Raw genomic sequence first — 13,133 nt, forward strand, 5'->3', positions numbered from 1 at the left:
GTCTGGAACCAGGCTGGGCATGTTGAGCCATCTTCTGCTTCAATGCTCCCAACCATGTTCGGTTTGACGAGTGATGAGGTCGTTCACCTGCACAACAGTCAGACCTCCGGGATAATTCATGTTCAAACCGCAGTCATGTGTTCTACTGCAGGTTTACAGAGCATTTCTTTCACTGTTCTCTAAACTCTGTTAGAGACAAACATGGTGCATCATGTTGACCAGCAGATGCATCACCATGTGTTCACGTCACAACTTCATTACATTCATTTATGTTGTGGAGTCACAGAGGAGACTCGGTGAAACTTACTACCTTGGAAAACAGAGGAGTTCATGTTTAATTCTATCAACATTATATTACTTCTAAAATATGAAAGAAAAAGAAAAATCATGCATTATTTTAAATTCATTCATTCATGTGGTGTCTCATACTACTCTACCTTTGTGCACTTGTACCATAGTTTTCTTTTTAAACTTAACAAGTTAATTGTCTAAAGTGTCTTAAAGTATAACAAAATACAATTGTATCGTTCTTGTTATGGTTATTACTACTATTACAGAGCTGAGTAATTCAATATATCACTTTTTGTTAAAGACAAATAATTGTAAATAATTAAAAAATTTCTGTATTTGATTTGCTAATGTCTTCACATCATGCTAGAGGGAAGGAAGAAAAATGAGTGAAACCGAAAACCTGCATTTTTTAAAGTTTTATACAAACGCACACAAACCATTCACTCACAACACACATTGTCAAAGTTTTTTTTTGGAACAATAACCTTTATTGAAGATGTCTGTGAAGTAGCTTAATCCATACTTTATGTACAATGAATCAAAAATAGGTTAATTATTATCATTGTCGTCACACCAGCTTGCATGGATAAGTATTTTCATTGGACAACATATACCGTTTGTTTGAATGACAGTAGTGGTCTCAATCCAAACAGCCAGTGGCAACATGAGCTGCAGTTCCACTCGGTGTGCATGTTCCTTCAGCGTCAGAGAAAGTTTGATGCATGAAATATCAAAGTGTTCAAACTGAATTTGTGAGGCTGATCTAATGCTGACAAATCAAGTAATTCGGCATGTTATATACGAACATGTGGAATCAGTATTGTCATTTTAAAATGCCAATTGGAACATGTGATTTCCCATGGGATCTGCTTGTTGTTGAATGAAGTAACTGATAACATGATATACCGTCTAATCTTCATCTAAATGTTACCACTACTTTTTAAAGAAATGCCTCAACATCCTGTCAAATATGTTGTTTTGTATAGTATTTGATATCTTTGTCAGTGAGATGGACAGGTTGATACTAATTTCATGTCTGTGTTTCAGGTACAGAGCTAGAAACAGTCACGGTGAGCTTAGCTTAGCCTAAACAATTGAAAGCGGTGGGAAACAGCTAGCCTGGCTCTGTTGAAAGTGGCAAAACATGTCTACCAACTACTGTACATGGACAACATGACAGAAACCACTTCTCACTTCTGCTGACTCAGGTTGCAAACGACATCAGCAGTGGAAAATGGCAGCACCCATTTCTACAATATTTGGAGTTCACTTTTGTGAAGTGGGAGGAAGCATTAGCCATCTTTATACTAGATTGGATCATCAGAAGGGTCATTCTGTTTGTGATTGGTTGTGGGAAGTTTTTTTTGGATCATTCTTTTTTTTATCTCAACATAAAACATTGCGGAGTTTTTGTTACTTAACAGTGATGCACAAAGAATTTGGTCTTATTTTAATTGACCTTCACGGTTGCCATATTTTTTTCTTATTCATTATTATCTCTAAATGGGAAGGTTTAGGTTGGGGACAAGTTGACTGAAAGATAAACTGTCAATCAAGCAGTGAATACTTGACAATCAATCGCTGCTGGATAGAATTTTGGAGTCTTCCAGTTGATCCAATGCAGCTCCGACCATGTTCACACAGTGTATTATACTAACCAAGCAATTTGTAGACAATGAAGCCAGATGTGTAACTGGCTTCATATCTAAAAATGCAATTCCAATAAAGGCCACTAAATACTGGCTCCAAAAAAAAAAATCCCTGGCTGTAACTGACCCACCATAAAAAACAAAGAAACAACTTCTCTCATGAAATACTGAGTAAGCTATATTGAAGTAGTGATTATGGTCTTAGTCTGTAAATTCAGGCCTCTAATAAGTGTGCTCGTGGTCGTGTTGGAATTTATTAATCTGTTAATAAGGTGTGACTTTTAACATCTGCAATGTTTCCAGAGTGTGAAAGGCGACACCCCACACAGTGTCTTTGGGAGAGACACTGAGCCCCAAAGTGCTCCTGATGATGAGCACCAAGGGTGTGTGAGTGTGTGTTACAATGGGAAACATTGTAAAATGCTTCATAGACCCTCGAGGTAAAAGGCAGACCACTTACCAGTGAAGACCCACCAGAAGGAATCAGGGAGCTTGCTAGCAAACACTGTATAAAGATGCAACCTACAAACCACAAATTACTGCTTTTAAATTTTTCTGTTCATATAGAAGCAGTGTAAAGAAACAGGATGCCTGCTGCCCGTCATACTAAGCTGGGCTAACTAGTATGTCCTGACTCTATCTCTGTACTGAACATACATGAGAATGATCAATCTAAACACCTCACTCTCAGAGATATTTCTTTTAGGGCCTTTTATTTAAGGCACATTCTGATTCCTTTCTTCAAGAGGTTCGTCAGAAGAGCAACATTTTCAGGCGTAATCTGATGAAAGCTAATGCGGTTATTTTTCTGTGATATCAGATCTTATCTATCAATCCATAAGCATTATTCTTTTAATAGTGGCAGAAGAGATATAGTGTTTAATGTACATAACACAACCTAATGTCTGTGGTTATATGCACTTAATGGCACTAGTTTTGCATCGGTTCCCTCCGCTTTCTGAGATGGTACTTTGCACTGAAAGTTCTCAGGATGCGAGCACAGGATTAAAAACTGTACAAACTGCTGCTGCTGGACCGTTACTGTTGAGCTAGAAAAATAATCCGGTGGTCCCAGCTTCTCCAGGGGTGCTATGGTGTCCTCTGTTGAGTAAATAAAAGGGAGGCTCAAATTCAGTGTGCAGAGAACAGGGTGGAGGCGTCGAGAGAGTCACCAAAGGAGTGAGTGTGAGGGATGTTAAAAAGGCCAGCAGGCTTGTTATCTGTCCAGTCTGAAACACACACACACACACACACACACACACACACACACACACACACACACACACACACACACACACACACACACACACACACACACACACACACACACACACACACACACTGGCGTCTTCAGATTGAAACCTCGTATTCTCTTGTGTCCTGTGAAGACAATAAACACATTGGGATTCAAAACCTGTCAAATATGATCTTAAACCTGAAAATAGAAGGCCCACAAACAATACGACCCGATCTACGTAATAATGAAATGAATAATAGTAAAACTGAGTCATTCTCATTTTTGTAAGGGAGAGTGCACACTGGCACAAACTGACAGCACAGCATGACATATCAATGTCATGTCAAAGGTCATAGAAAAGACATCCTGATAAGAAATGGGACTTATCTTCCAACACAACACAGAAATGTGAATGATAAGACATTTCTGAAATGGTGGATGAAATATTCATATTTACGTCAGTAAAACTGCAAAATGCCACAATAAGTCGTTAGAGGTGAGTCTAGCATTTAAAATGTTACTTAAGTGAACATATGTAACTATAATCAACAATATGTTCTTTTAAGTATTAAAAGTAAAAGTTATTTATTATTATATTATGATTACTCATTCATTAACGTGTAGCTGGTTGCACTTTTATCCCTGAATTAAACGAGGGATTATTTGTATTATGGCTTAATCGGCTAACAATTCAAAGAATAGTAAACCATCGCAATTACTCAGAGCCAGAAGTGACCATAAAAAAATAAAATGAAATGATGACATAAAGCAGTAAATCAAAATGAGATATTTTAGGTAATTTTATGTAAAAAAAAAAAAAAGATACCAATTTACAAATTGTTAGAGCTCTATTTCTTTCTTCAAGTTTTTGTCCTCTGAGCTACTTTGACTAACTGAAAGTGAGTAGCTCTGGGAAACTGTAACATTTATTCACATTGCTGAACTCCACCAAACCAGCTGAACAAGTTTCTTTTATGTGAACAATAACAAAATGATACTCAACACACACATACCCAACAAGTAGCTTGCGAGGTACAGGTTGGAGACCCCTGATCGATAATAAAGCATCATACTTTGTATGTTTTTCATGTATGTTGTGTGAAAAAAAAAAAAATCTGTAAAGTAACTACAGCGGTCAGATAAATGTAGAGGATGAAGAACACCACTACAGGTGCCTTACATTTGTGCTTGAGAAAATGTACTTTGTTCCACACCTTTATCTCTGGGGCTTTCAGTCCTACGCCCACTGAATACATACATATTTATAATAAAAATGTCTAAAATAGCATCATACTGGTTGTCAACAAATTTTACTCAAACAGGAGGACATTTGCTGGGGACAATTTTCAGCAGTGGATTAATCCATAATTGGATTCAGAAATGCAATGTGTGTTCATGATAATAAAGGAACACGTGACCCGGTTTGTCAGTGGGACTCACTGATTTTTTTTTATATGTTTATGAGCTCGATGCTGCAGAGCAATATGATCTATCAGGCTATAACACGCACACACACACGCACGCACGCATGCACGCACGCACACACCCAAACACATATACAAACGCACACCCACCCACACATACAGACACCCCCCCCCCACTGACACCCCCCCCCCCCCCACACACACACACACTTGTATTTTAAGTCCATGACACTTGATACTTGAAAAGCTGTGTAATGGTTCACGTCGAAGTATTGACGACAGGACTACTCACCTCATTGTTCTTCGGGACGGCCAGCATGGAGGATAAAGAAAAAGCATAACTCAGCACACAGAAAGAACGTCATCAGTTGTAATGATGCTGAACTGTTACCAAGACCCACAGATTGGTAGTTAATTCTTAGATTCTTCAGCTTCTGTTCAAATAGTTGCTTTAGAGAACTTGTGCTTTACGGAGGTTGTGATCCAAATAAGATGTTTCCTGAACTTAACATGAAAAGGTTTGAGTGTGACAACATGTCAAAGTAATTTAAAGTAACTTTACTGTGTCCCAACATGCAAAGCTGTAGCTGCTGACAAAGGTACCTTTACTAAGTACTAAGAACAAATGCAAGGGTGCAAATATGGGATTTTACACTTTTTTGAAGATAAACCAGAATTATTGTTATAAATGTATTGTTAGAAGACTGCAGGCCTTAATGCTTCTTGTTGTCTCGTGGGGATTTTGGCCAAATATTGAACAATTAAGATAATTTCTACCTCTAAAAAGCAAAGTTTTGTCAGCAAAACAAGTTTAATGTTTGTCACGAAAGCTGACCTTCACATGGGTCCACCAGGAAAAGCCCCAGGGTTAAATAACTAGGATAATAGAAGGCTGTTGGGCCACTACTGACCATACCAACCTTCATTCCCATAAAGTATGATTCAAACTGCACCCGCTTCCTGACCCAATGTTCACTGTGCGTCAGTTAGTTTCTGGTAAATCTATTAATCACAAATTTGTTGACAAATATATGCCATGGCAGCAAAATATAAACTAAAATATTATTTTAAAACTAGATTTGGTCCCAGTGCCGACCCTGCACTGTAACCACAATGTACTTTAGTGGTGAATATACAGCATCAAATAGCATTTTTGCATGTGATCAGCCGATCAAAAATGCCTCTGGTGCTGGAAGTAAATGTCATTTCTCATGTTATGTGACACAGTTAGAGCATGTCTCTGGCTTGGATTGACAAGGAACCGCCCAAGTCCAATCATTAGTCAAACAGAACAAGTGTTCAAAATATCTGGGGTTTTTTTTATTTAAAAAAAAAAACGACAGTAAAAGCTTGTGTACATAAAATGATCAGACGGAAAATTAACATCCAATCACAGAGCTATAAATTCTGCCATGTGAGCTGCGAATGGCAGGCAAGAGATACATATTAAGTTAAGCAGCTACGGTGCCATGTTTTGTTCACAATGTGAAACAATAAGGTGTTTTGGATTCCAGAACACTCCAGTTACCACCTCAGACTGACTTGAACACTTCCTGAGGCTTATGGGTATTGTAGTATTTAGACTTATTACCAAAATAATGGACAAAGCCTAATTTTTCAGAAACAAAGTTGGATTAATTAAAACACCACATGGTGGATAATTGTGTCGGAGAGTCTGTTGTTTTGGTGGTAAGTGACAATAAAAACATTATTTAAAGAAAATAACTGAAATGGCAAAACAGAACAGAAGAAAAAAAAAAGACGTTTGGAAGCAGCACCTCCTTCACATCACAATTATATTGAGTTCAGTGAGGAAAAACTGGCACGACAAGCGCATCACAACAGGTTCAGCTTTATTAGCTGATCTTGGTCTACCTCCTGGAGAGAATATCTGTGTCAAAGTTGATTTCTCACACTTGCACTGTCTCAGGGCTGCCATGATAAAGAGATGTGTTTCTCTTATATACCCCACCCTCGTTGACATCAAATGGGGTAGACAAAATAATGTAAACATCAATGCGATGCAACAGCCTCAAAAACTGGAGCCTCCACAAATGACCACACAGTTGAACCAACAACTTTCTGAAACACTTCAGCAAAGACTGAACATCAGGACCTTCATGAAGTGAGGATTCATTACAGACTGTTGGATTCATCTGAGGCAGCTTTACCTAACAGGCCGACAACATGAGTGCATGTTGACTCACCGTTGTCTCATAAGCTGAGTTCTCCAGCGTGGATTCTCTGGTGATGTTTTCATATGGTAAGTTGGGGGACAAGGAGAGCCGCAGTGGTTTCCTCTGAAGCCTGAGCACACACCGAGAGCACACATTCACAGAAAATAAGTTGTAAGCAAGAAGGCTTCAGGTCACTGTCACTGTGGACTAATGGCACCAACATTTATTTAATGACTCAAGCTCAGGAGGACAACTCATTCGTGGACTGCACATCTCTGTGACGTCTCTATATGCTGCATGTTGACGCTGAATTACACTCATGCCTTTTATTTATCATCGCTGTGTGTAGAAATCATTGATCCTCATCCTGTCACGGCTATTTTAAAAATACAGTCAGTCCTTTCAGCTAAATATAGTTGCATTTAGCTTTTTCAGTTCATCCCTTTCAGACATAAGCTGTCGAAAACTGTCATGTTGTAACTTAAGGATCACGTGTAGTGGGTGGGAGTCTCAAGAGAGCCAGCAGAGTCAGCAAAACGGGATGTCTATTTATTGAATAGTTTAAAAGCCCGTTCTTTTTCTCACCATTGGACATGTGCACCTGCCGTAACCACTCACAATTATCCTGCTGATGTGGAACTTATATAAAGATGATTAAAACTGCATTGCTTGCAACCTTTACGAAGCATAGTAACAAGACCAAACGCACAAAAACAGGATTTCATTATTTCTGAATTTTTACACTCACTTGTAAAAGTCACAAATCAGTATTTGTTTAAAACAGGATGAATATTTTAGTGTACACTAAAATACCCGAATGTCTTCTTTTTTTTATACATTCTGTTACTTCTGCATATAAGCTTTGATAAGGAAGCTGATCTATAGTGTTGTGTCAGGGATTTATTATTATTTTTTTTTTAAGTACCTGAAGTGACATTATAGTTCTTTATAAAAAAATTAAAATGTCAAAAATTCTTCCGTTCTTCAACCAGAGGGGATTTGAACCTACCTTGAGAAGTAGAGGTAGATCCCAACGATGAGGGTGAGGAGGAGGATGACGGGGATGAAGACAGCAAATGCTACTTGGGCTCCCTCCATCCCAAAGCTTGCAGTATATACTGTTAGAGAAAGAAAGGGAACCGTTAGATACATTATGTACTGACAGGTAAAACGTGTTTACAACTCTTTAACTGTACAGCCAAAAGTCTGGACGTGCCTTCTTAGTCCAGAGGTTTGCTTGTATTTATTTGAAACAGTTGGACCATGAAGAGCTGATAGTCTTCTGCCAACAATTGATGTTGAGGTGTGTCTGTTGAACTCTGGGAAGCACTTCCTCTGCTGCAGAGGGAAGTCTTGGTGTTTCTTTCCCACAGCAGTCCTCAAGAGAGCCACTGTCATTACAGAGTTTGATGGTTTTTCATTTTTCTGGACTGACTGAACTTCATGTTTTAAATTAATGATGGACTGTTGTTTATGTTTTACTGAGGTGAGCGGTTCTTGTCATTTTTTGGATCACAATAGTTGTTGAATAAGGTTATTTTCTGTGTACTAGCTAATGCAGATGGTCTCAAACATATTAATAAGGCATGAGAATCCAGCAGTTATCTTATGACAGCCTGTTAACTGGACACTTTTCCAGGTGATGACCTGATGAAGCTGGTTACTGCCAACAGTCACATGGCTGTCATCAAGGCAAACAATGACAACTGAGACATCTAAGATATACTTATTCACTGCATTATTCAATATGTGTTATTCAATGTGGTAATGTGTTCATTTTTTGTTCTTCACTTTAGACAATAGTAAAAAAAAAAAAAAAAAAAAAAAAAACTTGAATGAGTGGGTAAATCCAGTTGTTGTTTTGACTATTGTACTGTATGCTTATCTTGGTTTTTACAAAAATAATTTCACTCCTCTTCATCAATTTTAAACAGGCAAAATGAAGTAAGTAAGTAAAGCTTTTAGCAATTGCTGAGATACTTTCTGGAAATTTGTCTTTCAGCAGCAACAAATACTGTCAGCACAAATCATCCATTAGAAGCTTGTGCTGATGCAGTTGGTACATTTATAATTACCATCTTGGCAAAACCTACTGTCTAATCTGTGCTCATCGTACTCTGCTGGGTGAGCTGAGGAGAAGACAAAGAGAGGATATGTTAAACACAATGACAGCTTGATAAAGAACATGTATGAAAACAAAAGAGAGAAAACTGTTTAAACCTCAGTTAAAACCATTTTGACTCTTTTAATTTGATTTAATTTAACCTAATCTGCTACTATCTGTGATAGCAAACTTCATCTCATGGATTTATTAAATGACCGCAATAAAGTATGATGTTAAAGTAATGTACAACTCCAGTCTCCAATATACTGAGTGAATATGAAGCATTTTCAGGACAGGAAAAGCCTTTAGAAGCAAATCAAATATATATTGTTGGGAAATGATCATGCATGTAACCCGTCCCACAGATCCACCTCCTACCTTTGTTCCGCTGTCCTGTTTTCCAAGAACCTGAAGTTCCCTGGTTCCTATTATCCCCAGCTACATATATATATATAATATATATACTCTCCCAGCTTCCTATGTTCCAAAGATCTGATGTTTCCAGAGTCCTATATCCCACCACTCAATATAGCACATATTGGAAACCTAGAAAAGTTGTTCAACAGCTGTGTTCACTTACAACCCTATTTCCAAAAAAGTTGTGACACTGTAAAATGAAAATAAATGATTTGGAAATCATGTAAACCCATATTTAATTGAAGATAGACCAAAGACAACATATCAGACGTTGAAACTGAGAAATGTAGTTTTATGAAAAATATATGCTCATTTTGAATTTGATGCCAGCAACATGTTTCAAAAAAAGTTGGGACAGGATCATGTTTACCACTGTGCTGCATCACCTCTTCTTTTTCTGCTCTTTAACCTGGAGGATGCAGCTTCCAAACAGAACCTCAGATTGTGATCCATCAGACCTCAGGACAGTTGTCCACTTCACCTCAGTCCATCTTTAATGATCTCGGTCCAGAGAAGGCGGCGGTGTTTCTGGATCATGTTTCTATCTGGTTTCTTCTTTGGAGAGTTTTAACAACATTTGTGGACGCAACGATGAACTGTGTTCACAGACGATGGTTTTCAGAAGTGTTCCTGAGCCCATGCAGTGATTTCCACTCCAGAATAGTGTGTTTTTAATGCAGTGCTGCCTGAGGGCCTGAAGATCACCACCATCCAATATTGGTTTCCAGCCGTGTCCCTTGTGTTCAGAGATTTCTCCAGATTCTCTGAATCATTTAATGATATCATACATTGATGAACATTATTGTTTATTGTTGCACTATTTTCCCACACAGTTTTTTACAGTGATAAACATCTCCCCATCTTCACTGCTGAGAGACTATTCCTCTCTGGGATGTTCTTTAAACCCAATCATGTTACTGATCTGTTGCCAAAGAACCTAATTAGTGGTGAGATTTTGATGAGGTGTTATTTGTTTGCTTTAAAAAACTTTTCCTGTCTTTTGTTGACACCAGCCCAACTTTTTTGATACGTGGTGCTGACATGAAAGTCAAAATAAGCATATACGGTATTTTTCATAAAATAATACAATTTCTCCATTTCAACATTTGATATGTTGTCTTTGGTCTATTTTCAATTAAATATGGGTTTATGTGATTTGCTCGTTGCATTCTGTTTTTAATTACATTTTACACAGTGTCCCAACTTTTTGGTAAACAGGGTTGTAATATGACACAGGCATTTGTGAGTTACGGTTGAACAGGGTAAGAAGGATGCGCTCCCCTAATAAAATGTGATGTACCACACTATCCAATGAAATGATATCTTCTGTTGACATGGCTGCATTGCTGGAGCCATAAGTTAGCTAACAATCAAACTACTGAGAGTGTTTACATGCCCACTGGTTGTAATAGACAGTGACATCCAGTGGAAGTGAAATGCGTCTCTTTAAAAACATTTTTTGTGTGTGTGAGATCACTGTGCTGATGCACGGTTGGGATGGACCTGTCATCGCTGCTATTCTGTCACATTTGTCCAATTGTCAAATGTCTAAGTGCTGTGATTCATTTCCTTTCTGCCGTTATTGAGTGGGAGATGTGAGCTATGAGGTCGACCACGGACATCATCCCTGCACACGATAATTTGTAGCGTTTCATGAACTCACTGTTATTGTTTGAAGAATATTTCTCCTACCACGTTGTACATCTGAAATTTTCTTCTCTACTTTAAATTAAAGGGGAAACTCTGAGAAAATGTCATAACTCCAAAATCGTTCTCAGATATTCATCACCAGGAGTAACTTTTTGTCCTGGGAAGCTTCATGAGTGTGTACCCTGATAGTTTCTGAACATTCTTTGTTGGTGGAGAAATAAAAACATGTGTACACAGATGACCAGGAACCTGCTTGTTCATGTAGAGGAATATAAATATCTGGATTTCAATGTAACCCCCATAAACCAGAATGAGACTCAAAACGACGACACTGAAATGCATGTATACACAGAGTGTTTAGATAGGTATGTTGCAACCTAATTCATAAAACTGGGGATGTTACTACAATGTTAGAAACTATTTAGGTGTGGTGTGCCTTTTCTCTCCCAGTACTTACTTATGTCCCCCCCAAAAAAAATCATTGTCAAGCTGAATGCAGGCAAAGCAGTGTATCAAAAATCCTCTATTCCAGTTTTAGAATTAACTGGTATTGTGGGACAGTGTAACAACAGGCAAGAATGCTCTTGGCTTTACAAGCACACAGCAAAAATATTGAGACAATTTTTTAACTTTGAGAAAATCTTTGTTGCTGTTTTTTATCCAATCTAATTTTCCGCTGCACGATTGTTTTCTCTACAAAACAAGTTACATACTAGCAGATCAACTTCCTGGCTTGAAATGTCCCATGATGCATTCAGGAACCAGTTGTGTTGTTTATGTTGGGATGCAGAGCAAAGCTCAAACAAAAGCACATTTCAAATGCAGAGCCCTGACAGGTGTCCCCTCCAGTCTGCTTGTTTTTCTGATGTGTCCTTGCTGCACCTCGTCTCCCTGAGGTGCCTCAATCAGGGTGCATGCTCAAACTAAAGGCCACTCTTTGTTATTTTAGCCTCTAGACAGGAACAACCTTCTTCAAAGTGTCAGGACAACCAAATCTATTATAAACCTTGAGCCTTTCACTTTGACTGATGTGTTACTCCTGCTTTTTTGAAACATGCTCAGTCATTCTTTCTTTTGCTTTTTATCTTGTTCTGTTAAATTAGCCTTTTCACTAAATAATAAATAAGGTTTGGGGAACCATGTGAATGTCCAAATAAGCCAAAAATCCAGATGTGTAGAGCTGTCAGGGCAGACTGGAATGACACACAGAAATAAAATGTTCGCAGTTCTCTTGATCTGCTCTCGTTTCCCCCCCTTGAGTTACTGAACTACACTATTAATAAAAACAAAACAAAAAAAACCACTGCTTTTCAGCAGACAGTAAACGTATGCATATTGTGGTAAAAATCCTCATCTCCCTCCACCTTTCCAAAAAACATATTTGAAAATTTATAAAATAGTTTTTCAAGCAGTTTTTCTAAACAAAGAAATTAGCCCGAAACTGACATTTTGCTAACTGCATTAGATAGATCGATCGATAGATCGATAGATCGATAGATCGATAGATAGATAGATCGATAGATAGATAGATAGATAGATAGATAGATAGATAGATAGATAGATAGATAGATAGATAGATAGATAGATAGATAGATAGATAGATAGATAGATAGATAGATAGATAGATAGATAGATAGATAGATAGATAGATAGATAGATAGATAGATAGATAGATAGATAGATAGATAGATAGATAGATAGATAGATAGATAGATAGATAGATAGATAGATAGATAGATAGATAGATAGATAGATAGATAGATAGATAGATAGATAGATAGATAGATAGATAGATAGATAGATAGATAGATAGATAGATAGATAGATAGATAGATAGATAGATAGATAGATAGTTACTTTATTAATCCACAAGGGGGAATTTTTTCGCTACAGCAGCATTTATAGATACAGGAAAGAAATAAAATAACAGTAATTAAGGATCCCAAACTACAACAACAGAATTTATGGCTTTGATAATAATTGCCATCCTGGAGATGGCACTTTCCAGTAAAAAAGCACAAGTGATTGTTTCCGTTCTGCCTGTAAGCAAAATTATAAAAACCATCAATTTCGTAGTTAAAGAATTGGCTCGATATCAAGCGAGGTATTGGTTTGCCTGGTGTCCCTAATGAAGAAGGGGAACTCCTCTCACTTGGTGTCTGTGTGTGGTGCATCAGTCAGTAT

General features: G+C 37.7%; 1 protein-coding gene across 1 annotated transcript in view; it reads right to left on the reverse strand.

Annotated features, from left to right (window-relative positions):
- Positions 1-4,860: 4,860 nt before the first annotated feature.
- LOC138631596 (seizure protein 6 homolog) overlaps positions 4,861-13,133 on the reverse strand; it is an 83,858-nt gene continuing 75,585 nt past the window's right edge. The window contains exons 12-15 of the mRNA XM_069716629.1: positions 8,872-8,907; positions 7,788-7,896; positions 6,809-6,908; positions 4,861-4,902 (exon numbers count right to left, since the gene is read on the reverse strand). Coding sequence (XP_069572730.1) covers positions 4,861-4,902; positions 6,809-6,908; positions 7,788-7,896; positions 8,872-8,907 — 287 coding nt within the window. The remainder of the gene's footprint in view (positions 4,903-6,808; positions 6,909-7,787; positions 7,897-8,871; positions 8,908-13,133) is intronic.

Source organism: Brachyistius frenatus, unplaced genomic scaffold (assembly GCF_029030835.1).
Source record: "Brachyistius frenatus isolate BFR_SWC_R1_liver_20210118 unplaced genomic scaffold, ASM2903083v1 Contig_160, whole genome shotgun sequence".
NCBI lineage: Eukaryota > Metazoa > Chordata > Actinopteri > Embiotocidae > Brachyistius > Brachyistius frenatus.